This window comes from Oncorhynchus clarkii, chromosome 9 (assembly GCF_045791955.1).
Source record: "Oncorhynchus clarkii lewisi isolate Uvic-CL-2024 chromosome 9, UVic_Ocla_1.0, whole genome shotgun sequence".
In the NCBI taxonomy this organism is placed as follows: domain Eukaryota; kingdom Metazoa; phylum Chordata; class Actinopteri; order Salmoniformes; family Salmonidae; genus Oncorhynchus; species Oncorhynchus clarkii.
In genome coordinates, this window is record NC_092155.1 from 371,096 (window position 1) to 388,443 (window position 17,348).

At 45.3% G+C, this 17,348-nt stretch overlaps 1 protein-coding gene across 2 annotated transcripts in view; it reads right to left on the reverse strand.

The window, feature by feature from the left end:
• Nucleotides 1–17,348, reverse strand: part of LOC139415746 (procollagen-lysine, 2-oxoglutarate 5-dioxygenase 3) — a 58,420-nt gene that overhangs the window by 26,740 nt on the left and 14,332 nt on the right. For both annotated transcript variants that reach the window (XR_011635010.1, XM_071163821.1), the window contains exons 4-11: nucleotides 16,558–16,721; nucleotides 14,999–15,111; nucleotides 11,419–11,482; nucleotides 11,118–11,215; nucleotides 5,701–5,802; nucleotides 4,673–4,804; nucleotides 2,141–2,262; nucleotides 1,223–1,327 (exon numbers count right to left, since the gene is read on the reverse strand). Coding sequence is in view for 1 of the 2 variants with exons in the window: in XM_071163821.1 (XP_071019922.1) it covers nucleotides 1,223–1,327; nucleotides 2,141–2,262; nucleotides 4,673–4,804; nucleotides 5,701–5,802; nucleotides 11,118–11,215; nucleotides 11,419–11,482; nucleotides 14,999–15,111; nucleotides 16,558–16,721 (900 nt within the window). In the remaining variant the exon portion in view is untranslated. The remainder of the gene's footprint in view (nucleotides 1–1,222; nucleotides 1,328–2,140; nucleotides 2,263–4,672; nucleotides 4,805–5,700; nucleotides 5,803–11,117; nucleotides 11,216–11,418; nucleotides 11,483–14,998; nucleotides 15,112–16,557; nucleotides 16,722–17,348) is intronic.

The following is a 17,348-nucleotide window of genomic DNA, read 5'->3' on the forward strand; positions in this document are numbered from 1 at the left end:
TGGAACAACATGTGGAATAAGTCAAGGGGTAAGAATTAATTCTGCTGGGTGTTGGGCGTAGTCTGTAGTGCGTAGGGTGTAGTGTGTGGGCGTAGTGCGTAGTCTGTAGGGTTTAGGGTGTAGTGTGTGAGCATAGTGCGTAGTCTGTAGGGTTTAGGGTGTAGTGTGTGGCCGTAGTGCATAGTCTGTAGGGTTTAGGGTGTAGTGTGTGGCCGTAGTGCGTAGTCTGTAGGGTTTAGGGTGTAGTGTGTGGGCGTAGTCTGTAGGGTTTAGGGTGTAGTGTGTGGCCGTAGTGCGTAGTCTGTAGGGTTTAGGGTGTAGTGTGTGGGCGTAGTGCGTAGTGCGTAGTCTGTAGGGTTTAGGGTGTAGTGTGTGGGCGTAGTGCGTAGTCTGTAGGGTTTAGGGTGTAGTGTGTGGCCGTAGTGCGTAGTCTGTAGGGTTTAGGGTGTAGTGTGTGGGCGTAGTGCGTAGTCTGTAGGGTTTAGGGTGTAGTGTGTGGGCGTAGTGCGTAGTCTGTACGGTTTAGGGTGTAGTGTGTGGGCGTAGTGCGTAGGGTGTAGTGTGTGGGCGTAGTGCGTAGTCTGTAGGGTTTAGGGTGTAGTGTGTGGCCGTAGTGCGTAGTCTGTAGGGTTTAGGGTGTAGTGTGTGGGCGTAGTGCGTAGTCTGTAGGGCTTAGGGTGTAGTGTGTGGCCGTAGTGCGTAGTCTGTAGGGTTTAGGGTGTAGTGTGTGGGCGTAGTGCGTAGTCTGTAGGGTTTAGGGTGTGGAATAAGTCAAGGGGTATGAATACTTTAGGAAGGCAAGATGACAACATCAAGGTTAGTATGTAGGGTGTAGTGTGTAGTCTGTACGGTTTAATCTGTAGGGTGTAGTCTGTAGGGTGTAGTTTGTAGGGTGTAGTCTGTACGGTGTAGTCTGTAGGGTGTATTCTGTAGGGTGTAGTCTGTAGGGTGTAGTCTGTACGGTGTAGTCTGTACGGTGTAGGGTGTAGTCTGTACGGTGTAATCTGTAGGGTGTAGTCTGTAGGGTGTAGTCTGTACGGTGTAGTCTGTAGGGTGTAGGGTGTAGTCTGTACGGTGTAGGTTGTAGTGTGTGGTGTGTAGTCTGTAGGGTGTATTCTGTACGGTGTAGGGTGTACGGTGTAATCTGTAGGGTGTAGGGTGTCATCTGTAGGGTGTAGTCTGTAGGGTGTAGTGTGTAGTCTGTAGGGTGAAGGATTCTTACTTGTTCTCTTCTATAAGGATACGGAGAACATCAGGGTTGACGATGACAACATCAGCATCGATACTGAAGTAGTAATCACACTGACTGTCCTTCTTACACGCCTCCCTACACACACACACACACACAACACAGACACAACACACACACACAAGACACAACACAGACACAACACAGACACAACACACACACACACACACACACACAACACAGACACAACACAGACACAACACAGACACAACACAGACACAACACAGACACAACACAGACACAACACAGACACAACACACACACACACACACACACAGACAACACAGACACAACACAGACACAACACAGACACAACACAGACACAACACAGACACAACACAGACACAACACAGACACAACACAGACACAACACACAACACAGACAGAACACAGACAGAACACAGACACCACAGACACAACACAGACACAACACACAACACAGACACAACACAGACACAACACACAACACAGACACAACACAGACACAACACACAACACAGACACAACACAGACACAACACACAACACAGACACAACACAGACAACACAGACACAACACAGAAACAACACAGACACAACACAGACACAACACAGACACAACACACACACACAACACACAACACAGACAACACAGACACAACACAGACACAACACAGACACAACACAGACACAACACAGACACAACACAGGTTACATGAATGGTTATGCAGGTTTCTAAGCAGCTCATTGTAACAATAACAGTGTTAGGGTTCCCCCCTCATGTTCTAAGCAGCTCATTGTTACAATAACAGTGTTAGGGTTCCCTCATGTTCTAAGCAGCTCATTCTAACAATAACAGTGTTCAGGGTTCCCCCCTCATGTTCTAAGGAATAGTTCTAGGTGTAATCCTCACACAGCCATGGTTCTAGCCTGGTCCTGTTGTAGGTTCTCCTCCGGTCCGACCAGCCTGGCGTCAGGGAACAGAACACGATGCCTCTCCCAGAAGCGCTGAATGTTCTGCTCATGATACACCACCTAACACGCACAGCATCACACAGCATTAAACACAATCTCATAGCATTAAACACAATCTCACAGCATTAAACACAATCTCACAGCATTAAACACAATCTCACAGCATTAAACACAATCTCACAGCATTAAACACAATCTCACAGCATTAAACACAATCTCACAGCATTAAACACAATCTCACACCATTACACACCATTACACACAATCTCACAGCATTAAACACAATCTCACAGCATTAAACAATCTCACAGCATTAAACACAATCTCACAGCATTAAACAATCTCACAGCATTAAACACAATCTCACAGCATTAAACAATCTCACACAATCTCACAGCATTAAACAATCTCACACAATCTCACACCATTACACACAATCTCACAGCATTAAACACAATCTCACACCATTACACACAATCTCACACAATCTCACAGCATTAAACACAATCTCACACCATTACACACAATCTCACAGCATTAAACACAATCTCACACCATTACACACAATCTCACAGCATCACACAGCATTAAACACAATCTCACAGCATCACACAGCATTAAACACAATCTCACACAATCTCACAGCATTAAACACAATCTCACACCATTACACACAATCTCACAGCATCACACACAATCTCACAGCATCACACAGCATCAAACACAATCTCACACAATCTCACAGCATTAAACACAATCTCACACCATTAAACACAATCTCACACCATTACACACAATCTCACACAATCTCACACCATTACACACAATCTCACAGCATCACACAGCATTAAACACAATCTCACACAATCTCACAGCATTAAACACAATCTCACACCATCTCACACCATCTCCCACGGTTAAAACCTTTAAAAGTGGGGGGGGGGTGCTAAACTGACAGGTGTAATTGAAGAAGGTCACAGATCATTTAGCAATGTGATGTTGAATTGTAAGACCCCTTTAGGTATCGACAAACTATTTCACTTCATGATTTGATAACATATTGAATTTGGTCACTTTTGAATGCTGGTGGTGCTTTCACTCTAGTGGTAGCATGAGACGGAGTCTACAACCCACACAAGTGGCTCAGGTAGTGCAGCTCATCCAGGATGGTACATCAATGCGAGCTGTGGCAAGAAGGTTTGCTGTGTCTGTCAGCGTAGTGTCCAGAGCATGGAGGCGCTACCAGGATACAGGCCAGTACATCAGGAGACATGGAGGAGGCAGTAGGAGGGCAACAACCCAGCAGCAGGACCGCTACATCCACCTTTGTGCAAGGAGGAGCAGGAGGAGCACTGCCAGAGCCCTGGAAAATGACCTCCAGCAGGCCACAAATGTACATGTGTCTGCTCAAACGGTCAGAAACAGACTCCATGAGGGTGGTATGAGGGACCGACATCCACAGGTGGGGTTTGTGCTTACAGCCCAACACCGTGCAGGACGTTTGGCATTTGCCAGAGAACACCAAGATTGGCAAATTCGCTACTGGCGCCCTGTGCTCTTCACAGATGAAAGCAGGATCACACTGAGCACATGTGACAGACGTGACAGAGTCTGGAGACACCGTGGAGAACGTTCTGCTGCCTGCAACATCCGCCAGCATGACCGGTTTGGCGGTGGGTCAGTCATGGTGTGGGGTGGCATTTATTTGGGGGGCCGCACAGGCCTCCATGTGCTCGCCAGAGGTTGCCTGACTGCCATTAGATACCGAGATGAGATCCTCAGACCCCTTGTGAGACCATATGCTGGTGCGGTTGGCCCTGTGTTCCTGCTAATGCAAGACAATGCTAGACCTCATATGGCTGGAGTGTGTCAGCAGTTCCTGCAAGGGGAAGGCATTGCTGCTATGGTCTGGCCCGCCCGTTCCCCAGACCTGAATCCAATTGAGCACATCTGGGACATCATGTCTCTCTCCATCCACCAATCCCACGTTGCACCACAGACTATCCAGGAGTTGGCGGATGCTTTAGTCCAGGTCTGGGAGGAGATCCCTCAGGAGACCATCCGCCTCCTCATCAGGAGCATGCCCAGGTGTTGTAGGGAGGTCATACAGGCACGTGGAGGCCCCACACACTACTGAGCCTCATTTTGACTTGTTTTAAGGACATTACATCAAAGTTGGATCAGCCTGTAGTGTGGTTTTCCACTTTAATTTTGAGTGTGACTCCAAATCCAGACCTCCATGGGTTCCATTGATCATTTTTGTGTGATTTTGTTGTCAGCACATTCAACTATGTAAAGAAAAAAGTATTTAATAAGAATATTTCATTCATTCAGATCTAGGATGTGTTATTTTAGTGTTCCCTTAATTTTTTTGAGCAGTGTATATCTCCATACTACCATTCATTTGTATGGGTTACCTTCAGACGAGTCCTGTGAAACTTGTAGGATGGTGTGATGTGTGTGTACCTACGTTGTTGTGTATAAACAGTCTGATGCGGCTGGTTGGGTAGTTGAGGGTGGTCAGTCTCTCTAGAAACTCTTCCAGGAAGGGAGTCGGCTGAACGATGAACACAGACACATACACCAGGGGCATGTCTTCATCCTACACAGAGACAGAGAGACATGAACACAGAGAAACACCAGGGGCATGTCTTCATCCTACACAGAGACAGAGAGACATGAACACAGAGAAACACCAGGGGCATGTCTTCATCCTACACAGAGACAGAGAGACATGAACACAGAGACACATACACCAGGGGCATGTCTTCATCCTACACAGAGACAGAGAGACATGAACACAGAGACAGACACACACCAGGGGCATGTCTTCATCCTACACAGAGACAGAGAGACATGAACACAGAGAAACACCAGGGGCATGTCTTCATCCTACACAGAGACAGAGAGACATGAACACAGAGACACACCAGGGGCATGTCTTCATCCTACACAGAGACAGAGAGACATGAACACAGACACACAACAGGGGCATGTCTTCAGCTTACACAGAGACAGAGACACAGAGACACACACCAGGGGCATGTCTTCATCCTACACAAAGACAGAGACACACCAGGGGCATGTCTTCATCCTACACAGAGACAGAGATACACACCAGGGGCATGTCTTCATCCTACACAGAGACAGAGACACACACCAGGGGCATGTCTTCATCCTACACAGAGACAGAGACACACACCAGGGGCATGTCTTCATCCTACACAGAGACAGAGACACACACCAGGGGCATGTCTTCATCCTTCACAGAGACAGAGACACACACCAGGGGCATGTCTTCATCCTACACAGAGACAGAGACACACCAGGGGCATGTCTTCATCCTACACAGAGACAGAGACACACACCAGGGGCATGTCTTCATCTTTCACAGAGACACAGACACACCAGGGACATGTCTTCATCCTTCACAGAGACACAGACACACCAGGGACATGTCTTCATCCTTCACAGAGACACATACACACAGGTACATACAGGCGTGTCGTTGAGGTATATCAGGTCGTCGTCACAGATCCCACAGCCGGTCTCGTGAGTCCAGGCAGTCGGGACATAGTTACCCAGGTAGTTCAACTGGAGCTGGGGGGGGTGGGGGGGGGGGGGGTTGGATAATAAATGGAAATGAGCACAAAGTGTCAAAATAATAGTAATATAACCCCTCCTCTCAGTCTCTGACCCTAATATAACCCCTCCTCTCAGTCTGTCTCTGACCCTAATATAACCCCTCCTCTCAGTCTCTGACCCTAATATAACCCATTCCTCTCAGTCTCTGACCATAATATAACCCCTCCTCTCTGTCTGTCTCTGACCCTAATATAACCCTCTTTTACACAGGTAATGACCCTACATACTACATATATAGTCCACTATCCAACCCTACATATATAGTCCACTACCCAACCCTACATATATAGTCCACTATCCAACCCTACACATATAGTCCACTATCCAACCCTACATATATATAGTCCACTATCCAACCCTACACATATAGTCCACTATCCAACCCTACATATATAGTCCACTACCCAACCCTACATATATAGTCCACTACCCAACCCTACATATATAGTCCACTACCCAACCCTACATATATAGTCCACTATCCAACCCTACATATATAGTCCACTATCCAACCCTACATATATATAGTCCACTATCCAACCCTACATATATAGTCCACTATCCAACCCTACATATATAGTCCACTATCCAACCCTACATATATATAGTCCACTATCCAACCCTACATATATAGTCCACTATCCAACCCTACATATATAGTCCACTATCCAACCCTACATATATAGTCCACTATCCAACCCTACATATATAGTCCACTATCCAACCCTACATATATAGTCCACTATCCAACCCTACATATATAGTCCACTATCCAACCCTACATATATAGTCCACTATCCAACCCTACATATATAGTCCACTATCCAACCCTACATATATAGTCCACTATCCAACCCTACATATATAGTCCACTACCCAACCCTACATATATAGTCCACTATCCAACCCTACACATATAGTCCACTATCCAACCCTACATATATAGTCCACTACCCAACCCTACATATATAGTCCACTATCCAACCCTACATATATAGTCCACTACCCAACCCTACATATATAGTCCACTACCCAACCCTACATATATAGTCCACTACCCAACCCTACATATATAGTCCACTATCCAACCCTACATATATAGTCCACTACCCAACCCTACATATATAGTCCACTATCCAACCCTACATATATATAGTCCACTATCCAACCCTACATATATAGTCCACTACCCAACCCTACATATATAGTCCACTACCCAACCCTACATATATAGTCCACTATCCAACCCTACATATATAGTCCACTATCCAACCCTACATATATATAGTCCACTATCCAACCCTACATATATAGTCCACTACCCAACCCTACATATATAGTCCACTACCCAACCCTACATATATAGTCCACTACCCAACCCTACATATATAGTCCACTATCCAACCCTACATATATAGTCCACTATCCAACCCTACATATATAGTCCACTATCCAACCCTACATATATAGTCCACTATCCAACCCTACATATATAGTCCACTACCCAACCCTACATATAGTCCACTATCCAACCCTACATATATAGTCCACTATCCAACCCTACATATATAGTCCACTATCCAACCCTACATATATAGTCCACTACCCAACCCTACATATAGTCCACTATCCAACCCTACATATATAGTCCACTATCCAACCCTACATATATAGTCCACTATCCAACCCTACATATATAGTCCACTATCCAACCCTACATATATATAGTCCACTATCCAACCCTACATATATAGTCCACTATCCAACCCTACATATATAGTCCACTATCCAACCCTACATATATAGTCCACTATCCAACCCTACATATATAGTCCACTATCCAACCCTACATATATAGTCCACTATCCAACCCTACATATATAGTCCACTATCCAACCCTACATATATAGTCCACTACCCAACCCTACATATATAGTCCACTACCCAACCCTACATATATAGTCCACTACCCAACCCTACATATATAGTCCACTATCCAACCCTACATATATAGTCCACTATCCAACCCTACATATATATAGTCCACTATCCAACCCTACATATATAGTCCACTATCCAACCCTGCATATATAGTCCACTATCCAACCCTACATATATATAGTCCACTATCCAACCCTACATATATAGTCCACTATCCAACCCTACATATATAGTCCACTATCCAACCCTACATATATAGTCCACTATCCAACCCTACATATATAGTCCACTATCCAACCCTACATATATAGTCCACTATCCAACCCTACATATATAGTCCACTATCCAACCCTACATATATAGTCCACTATCCAACCCTACATATATAGTCCACTATCCAACCCTACATATATAGTCCACTATCCAACCCTACATATATAGTCCACTATCCAACCCTACATATATAGTCCACTACCCAACCCTACATATATAGTCCACTATCCAACCCTACACATATAGTCCACTATCCAACCCTACATATATAGTCCACTACCCAACCCTACATATATAGTCCACTATCCAACCCTACATATATAGTCCACTACCCAACCCTACATATATAGTCCACTACCCAACCCTACATATATAGTCCACTACCCAACCCTACATATATAGTCCACTATCCAACCCTACATATATAGTCCACTATCCAACCCTACATATATAGTCCACTATCCAACCCTACATATATAGTCCACTATCCAACCCTACATATATAGTCCACTACCCAACCCTACATATAGTCCACTATCCAACCCTACATATATAGTCCACTATCCAACCCTACATATATAGTCCACTATCCAACCCTACATATATAGTCCACTACCCAACCCTACATATAGTCCACTATCCAACCCTACATATATAGTCCACTATCCAACCCTACATATATAGTCCACTATCCAACCCTACATATATAGTCCACTATCCAACCCTACATATATAGTCCACTATCCAACCCTACATATATAGTCCACTATCCAACCCTACATATATAGTCCACTATCCAACCCTACATATATAGTCCACTACCCAACCCTACATATATAGTCCACTATCCAACCCTACATATATAGTCCACTATCCAACCCTACATATATAGTTCACTATCCAACCCTACATATAAAGTTCACTACCCAACCCTACATATATAGTCCACTATCCAACCCTACATATAAAGTTCACTACCCAACCCTACATATATAGTCCACTATCCAACCCTACATATATAGTCCACTACCCAACCCTACATATATAGTCCACTATCCAACCCTACATATATAGTCCACTATCCAACCCTACATATATAGTCCACTATCCAACCCTACATATATAGTCCACTATCCAACCCTACATATATAGTCCACTATCCAACCCTACATATATAGTCCACTACCCAACCCTACATATATAGTCCACTATCCAACCCTACATATATAGTTCACTATCCAACCCTACATATAAAGTTCACTACCCAACCCTACATATATAGTCCACTATCCAACCCTACATATAAAGTTCACTACCCAACCCTACATATATAGTCCACTATCCAACCCTACATATATAGTCCACTACCCAACCCTACATATATAGTCCACTATCCAACCCTCCATATACAGTGGGGCAAAAAAGTATTTAGTCAGCCCCCAATTGTGCAAGTTCTCCCACTTAAAAAGATGAGAGAGGCCTATAATTTTCATCATAGGTACACTTCAACTATGACAGACAAAAATGAGAAAAAAAATCCAGAAAATCACATTCTAGGATTTTAATGAATTTATTTGCAAATTATGGTGGAAAATAAGTATTTGGTCACCTACAAACAAGCAAGATGTCTGGCTCTCACAGACCTGTAACTTCTTCTTTAAGAGGCTCCTCTGTCCTCCACTCGTTACCTGTATTAATGGCACCTGTTTGAACTTGTTATCAGTATAAAAGACACCTGTCCACAACCTCAAACAGTCACACTCCAAACTACACTATGGCCAAGACCAAAGAGCTGTCAAAGGACACCAGAAACAAAATTGTAGACCTGCACCAGGCTGGGAAGACTGAATCTGCAATAGGTAAGCAGCTTGGTTTGAATAAATCAACTGTGGGAGCAATTATTAGGAAATGGAAGACATACAAGACCACTGATAGTCTCCCTCGATCTGGGGCTCCACGCAAGATCTCACCCCGTGGGGTCAAAATGATCACAAGAACGGTGAGCAAAAATCCCAGAACCACACAGGGGGACCTAGTGAATGACTTGCAGAGAGCTGGGACCAAAGTAACAAAGCCTACCATCAGTAACACACTATGCTGCCAGGGACTCAAATCCTGCAGTGCCAGACGTGTCCCCCTGCTTAAGCCAGTACATGTCCAGGCCCGTCTGAAGTTTGCTAAAGAGCATTTGGATGATCCAGAAGAAGATTGGGAGAATGTCATATGGTCAGATGAAACCAAAATATAACTTTTTGGTAAAAACTCAACTCATGTGTTTGGAGGACAAAGAATGTTGCATCCAAAGAACACCATACCTACTGTGAAGCATGGGGGTGGAAACGTCAAGCTTTGGGGCTGTTTTTCTGCAAAGGGACCAGGACGACTGATCCGTGTAAAGGAAAGAATGAATGGGGCCATGTATCGTGAGATTTTGAGTAAAACCTTCCTTCCATCAGCAAGGGCATTGAAGATGAAACATGGCTGGGTCTTTCTGCATGACAATGATCCCAAACACACCGCCCGGGCAACGAAGGAGTGGCTTCGTAAGAAGCATTTCATGGTCCTGGAGTGGCCTAGCCAGTCTCCAGATCTCAACCCCATAGAAAATCTTTGGAGGGAGTTGAAAGTCCTTGTTGCCCAGCAACAGCACCAAAACATCACTGCTCTAGAGGAGATCTGCATGGAGGAATGGGCCAAAATACCAGCAACAGTGTGTGAAAACCTTGTGAAGACTTACAGAAAACATTTGACCTCTGTCATTGCCAACAAAGGGTATATAACAAAGTATTGAGATAAACGTTTGTTATTGACCAAATACTTATTTTCCACCATAATTTGGAAATAAATTCATTAAAAATCCTGTGATTTTCTGGATGTTTTTTCTCACTTTCTCTGTCATAGTTGAAGTGTACCTATGATGAAAATTACAGGCCTCTCATATTTTTAAGTGGGAGAACTTACACAATTGGTGGCTGACTAAATACTTTTTGCCCCACTGTATATAGTACACTACCCAGATTGACCCAAAGTTCTGATGCTGTGCCGGGATTGGTTACCTTGGTGGGTCCGTTGCCATGGATAATAACAGGAAGTGTGTCATAGGCCACGTTCCTCGCACGGACACGAGCCTTCTCAAACTTCAGCACCACCTCCTCTGTGTGTGTGTATGTTTAGGTGTGTGTGTGTGTGTGTGTGTGTGTGTGTGTGTGTGTGTGTGTGTGTGTGTGTGTGTATGTGTGTGTAGGGAGAAAATAACATGTAGGTTAGTTAAACACACTTCAGACAACACAGAGAAGATGGAGGCAGAATTGGGGTTCTAAGCAGTGGGAGTACTAGATGTGTGTGTATGTATCTCACCGATGGCTCCGTTGAGGTTCTGGAAGATTCTAGAGCGATGGTCCAGAGTCATGTTGTACTTGGTCTGAAAGATAACATTACCACGTTACCACAACAACATTACAAGTTTACTACAACGTTGTTGTATGAGAACTTGTTCCCAACTAGCCTACCTGGTTAAATAAATAAATAAAAACGTTAGTCTACTATACGCCACCAAAGCAAAGGTTACAGGTCAGGAGTTAAATGTCAGGGGTTAGAGGCCAGGGGTCAGAAGGTTACTGTATCTCTCATGGACAGATCTATGTAAACACAAGTGGTAGCGTAGAATCTGTCTGGAAGGTGGAGCTCCTCATTCCAGTCCCACTATTTGTCCTAGCAGGGTGGAGCTCCTCACTCCAGTCCCACTATTTGTCCTAGCAGGGTGGAGCTCCTCATTCCGGTCCCACTATTTGTCCTAGCAGGGTGGAGCTCCTCATTCCAGTCCCACTATTTGTCCTAGCAGGGTGGAGCTCCTCACTCCAGTCCCACTATTTGTCCTAGCAGGGTGGAGCTCCTCATTCCGGTCCCACTATTTGTCCTAGCAGGGTGGAGCTCCTCATTCCGGTCCCACTATTTGTCCTAGCAGGGTGGAGCTCCTCATTCCGGTCCCACTATTTGTCCTAGCAGGGTGGAGCTCCTCATTCCGGTCCCACTATTTGTCCTAGCAGGGTGGAGCTCCTCATTCCGGTCCCACTATTTGTCCTAGCAGGGTGGAGCTCCTCATTCCGGTCCCACTATTTGTCCTAGCAGGGTGGAGCTCCTCATTCCGGTCCCACTATTTGTCCTAGCAGGGTGGAGCTCCTCATTCCGGTCCCACTATTTGTCCTAGCAGGGTGGAGCTCCTCATTCCGGTCCCACTATTTGTCCTAGCAGGGTGGAGCTCCTCATTCCGGTCCCACTATTTGTCCTAACAGGGTGGAGCTCCTCATTCCGGTCCCACTATTAGTTTTAGCATCTTCTCTTAACACATATTCACCCAATTGCATGAGACTTTAGTTCTCACGGAGCTCCCGAGTGGCGCAGCGGTCTGAGGCACTGCATCTCACGCGATCTGAGGCACTGCATCTCACGCGATCTGAGGCACTGCATCTCACACGATCTGAGGCACTGCATCTCACACGATCTGAGGCACTGCATCTCACGCGATCTGAGGCACTGCATCTCACGCGATCTGAGGCACTGCATCTCACGCGATCTGAGGCACTGCATCTCACGCGATCTGAGGCACTGCATCTCAATGCTATAGGAGTCACTACAGACTCTGGTTCGATCCAGGGCTGTATCACAACAGGCTGTGATCGGGAGTCCCATAGGGCAGCACACAATTGGCCCAGTGTCGTCCGGGTTTGGGGAGGGTAGGCCGTCATTGTAAATAAGAACTTGTCCTTAACTGACTAGTTAAAGAAAGGTTCAATAAAAAAAATACAAATTGAGATTAAACATTACTAACCAGTTGTACTTTGTCCAGATAAACACTACATGACCAAAAGTATGTGGACACCTGCTCCTCAAACAGCTCATTCTAAAATCATGGGCATTTAAAAAAAGATATATTATTACACCTTTATTTAACCAGGTAGGCCAGTTGAGAACAAGTTCTCATTTACAACTGCGAACTGGCCAAGATAAAGCAAAGCAGTGCAACACAAACAACAACAGAGGTACACATGGAATAAACAAATATACAGTCGATAACACAATAGAAAGGTCTATATACAGTGTGTGCAAATGGTGTGAGGAGTTGAGGCAATAAATAGGCCATAGTAGCGAAGTAATGACAATTTAGCAGATTAACACTGGAGTGATAGATGAGCAGATGATGGTGTGTAAGTAGAGATACTGGTGTGCAAAAGAGCAGAAGTTGGGTCAGAAGTTTACATACACTAAGTTGACTGTGCCTTTAAACAGCTTGGAAAATTCCCAAAAATGATGTCATGGCTTTTGAACCTTCTGATAGGCTAATTGACATAATTTGAGTCAATTGGAGTTGTACCTGTGGATGTATTTCAAGGCCTACCGTCAAACTCAGTGCCTTTTTGCTTGCCCTCATGAGAAAATCAAAAGAAATCAGCTAAGACCTCAGAAAAGAATTGTAGACCTCCACAAGTCTGGTTCATCCTTGGGAGCAATTTCCAAATGACTGAAGGTACCACGTTCATCTGTACAAACAAGAGTACGCAAGTATAAACACCATGGGACCACGCAGCCGTCATACTGCTCAGGAAGGAGACGCGTTCTGTCTTCTAAAGATGAATGTACTTTGGTGCGAAAAGTGCAAATCAATCACAGGACAACAGCAAAGGACCTTGTGAAGATGCTGGAGGAAACAGGAACAAAAGTATCTATATCAATAAACGAGTCCTATATCGACATAACCTGAAAGGCCGCTCAGCAAGGAAGAAGCCACTGCTCCAAAACCGCCATAAAAAAGCCGGACTACAGTTTGCAACTGCACATGGGGACAAAGATGGTACTTTTTGGAGAAATGTCCTCTGGTTTGATGAAACAAAAATGGAACAGTTTGGCCTTAATGACCATCGTTATGAAAGGAGGAAAAAGGGGGAAGCTTGCAAGACGAAGAACACCATCCCAACCGTGAAGCACAGGGGTGGCAGCATCATGTTGTGGTGGTGCTTTGCTGCAGGAGGGACTGGTGCACTTCACAAAATAGATGGCATCATGAGGAAGGAAAATTATGTGGATATGTTGAAGCAACATCTCAAGACATCAGTCAGGAAGTTAAAGGGGCGGCAGGGTAGCCTAGTGGTTAGAGCGTTGGACTAGTTACCGAAAGGTTGCAAGTTCAAACCCCCAAGCTGACAAGGTACAAATCTGTCGTTCTGCCCCTGAACAGGCAGTTAACCCACTGTTCCTAGACCAGTTAACCCACTGTTCCTAGACCAGTTAACCCACTGTTCCTAGGCCGTCATTGAAAATAAGAATCTGTTCTTAACTGACTTGCCTAGTTAAATAAAGAAGGTAAAAAAGATTTAAAAAAGCTTGGTTGTAAAAGGGTTTTCCAAATGGAGAATGACCCCAAGCATATTCCAAAGTTGTGGCAAAATGGCTTAAGGACAACAAAGTCAAGGTATTGGAGTGGCCATCACAAAGCCCTGACCTCAATCCTATAGAAAATGTGTGGGCAGAACTGAAAAAGCGTGTGTGAGCAAGGAGGCCTACAAACCTGACTCAGTTACACCAGCTCTCTCAGGAGGAATGGACCAAAATTCACCCAACTTATTGTGGGAAGGCTACCTGGAAGGCTACCTGAAACTTTTGACCCAAGTTAAACAATTTAAAAGGCAATGCTACCAAATACTAATTGAGTTGAGAAACTTCTGACCCACTGGGAATGTGATGAAAGAAATAAAAGCTGAAATAAATAATTCTCTCTACTATTATTCTGACATTTCACATTCTTAAAATAAAGTAAAATTTTTACTAGGATTAAATGTCAAGAATAGTTAAATAGTGAGTTTAAATGTATTTGGCTAGGGTGTATGTAAACTTCATACTTCAACTGTATATCTTATTGTAAAAGGTTAGAGGTCATACTAACCCGTTGTACTTTGTCCAGGTAGATCTTAGTGTAGAAGAGTTGGTCATCATCGTTGTCTTTATGTTTCCACTGTTGAACAATCTCACTGAGCTCTGGAGCATACCCTATAAACCCTTCACACAAAGACAGACACACTCCAAGGTTAACACACTACAGCATACCCTAAAACTGATACACCTGACTGATAAACCTAATGACGTGTCTGACTGGCTAATGTCTTACTGATAAACCTAATGATGTGTCTGATAAACCTAATGGTAACTGGTCCGGCAACAAATTTTCCTAAAGGAAACCATGGGTAGTGGTGTGTAGTGGTGTGATAGTATGTAGTAGTGTAAATTGGGGCCGCATTAGTTGGCGCGTTGGACTAGTAACTGAAAGGTTGCTAGATGGAATCACCCGAGCTGACAAGGTAAAAATCTGTCATTCTGCCCCTGAACAAGGAACCCACTGTTCCGAGGCCAGTTAACCCACTGTTCCGAGGCCAGTTAACCCACTGTTCCGAGGCCAGTTAACCCACTGTTCCGAGGCCAGTTAACCCACTGTTCCGAGGCCAGTTAACCCACTGTTCCGAGGCCAGTTAACCCACTGTTCCGAGGCCAGTTAACCCACTGTTCCGAGGCCAGTTAACCCACTGTTCCGAGGCCAGTTAACCTACTGTTCCGAGACCAGTTAACCCACTGTTCCGAGGCCAGTTAACCCACTGTTCCGAGGCCAGTTAACCCACTGTTCCGAGGCCAGTTAACCCACTGTTCCGAGGCCAGTTAACCCACTGTTCCGAGGCCAGTTAACCCACTGTTCCGAGGCCAGTTAACCCACTGTTCCGAGGCCAGTTAACCCACTGTTCCGAGACCAGTTAACCCACTGTTCCGAGGCCAGTTAACCCACTGTTCCGAGGCCAGTTAACCCACTGTTCCGAGGCCAGTTAACCCACTGTTCCTAGGCCAGTTAACCCACTGTTCCTAGGCCAGTTAACCCACTGTTCCGAGGCCAGTTAACCCACTGTTCCGAGGCCGTCATTGAAAATAAGAATTTGTTCCTTTTTTTACCCCCTTTTTTCTCCCTCAATTTCGCGGTATCAAATTGGTAGTTAGTCTTGTCTCATTGCAGCAAGTCCCGTACGGACTCAGGAGAGGCCAAGGTGAGAGCCATGCGTCCCACGAAACACAACCCAACCGCACTCCTTCTTGACACAACGCACATTCAACCCGGAAGCCAGCCGCACCAATGTGACGACTCTAGGCCAATTGTGCGTCGCCCCATTGACCTCACAGCTAGCACTGTGCCACCCGGGAGGCCCAGAATTTGTTGTTAAATTATTGTAAAATAAATAAAATATATATTTTTTTAAAGGGTGTGTATAGTAGTATAATTGTGTCTGTGTGTGTGTGTTTTACCTCCAGAGTTGAGGTATCTCTTCCCGGTGTGTAGTAGTGTAATTGTGTGCGTGTGTGTGTGTGTGTCTGTGTGTGTGTGTTTTACCTCCAGAGTTGAGGTATCTCTTCCCGGTGTGTAGTAGTGTAATTGTGTGCGTGTGTGTGTGTGTATGTGTGTTTTACCTCCAGAGTTGAGGTATCTCTTCCCGGTGTGGACAGGGGGGTATTTGGGGGCTAGTTTCTGGTCAGGCCAACAGAAGCCCTCGGCAGAGAACACCAGCCGATGACCCAGTCTGGAAAACTTCCACAGCAACTCTTCTGGACCACTGGCTAGGATTACATCATAACTACAGAGGAAGAGGAGGGAGCCTTCATCATCACCATCGTCATTCCAGGGCCCACCAGCCCACGTCATATTAGATCAAGCAGAGAGGGTGGGGCAACACGCAAACACAAACAGCTGATCAAACAGCCCCCCCTCCCCACAAAAACACAGAGAGAGAGAGAGAGAGATAGCAGAGGTCTCAGGAGTGTGTGTGTTGGTAGAACAAAGAATTGTTTCAATAGGGAGCGAGTGGAAGTAGGGAAGGCCAGAGGACAGGAAGAGGGGGAAGGACAGGAAGAGGAGGGAAGACCAGGAAGAGGAGGGAAGGACAGAGGACCGGAAGAGGAGGGAAGGCAAGGAAGAGAGGGAAGGCCAGGAAGAGAAGGAAGGCCAGGAAGAGGGGGGAGGACAGGAAGAGGGGGAAGAACAGGAAAGACAGAGGACAGGAAGAGGAGGGAAGGACAGGAACAGAGGGAAGGACAGGAACAGAGGGAAGGACAGGAACATAAGGAAGGACAGGAACAGAAGGAAGGACAGGAACAGAGGGAAGGCCAGGAAGAGAGGGAAGGCCAGGAAGAGAGGGAAGGCCAGGAAGAGGGGGGAGGACTGGAAGAGGGGGGAGGACTGGAAGAGGGGGAAGAACAGGAAA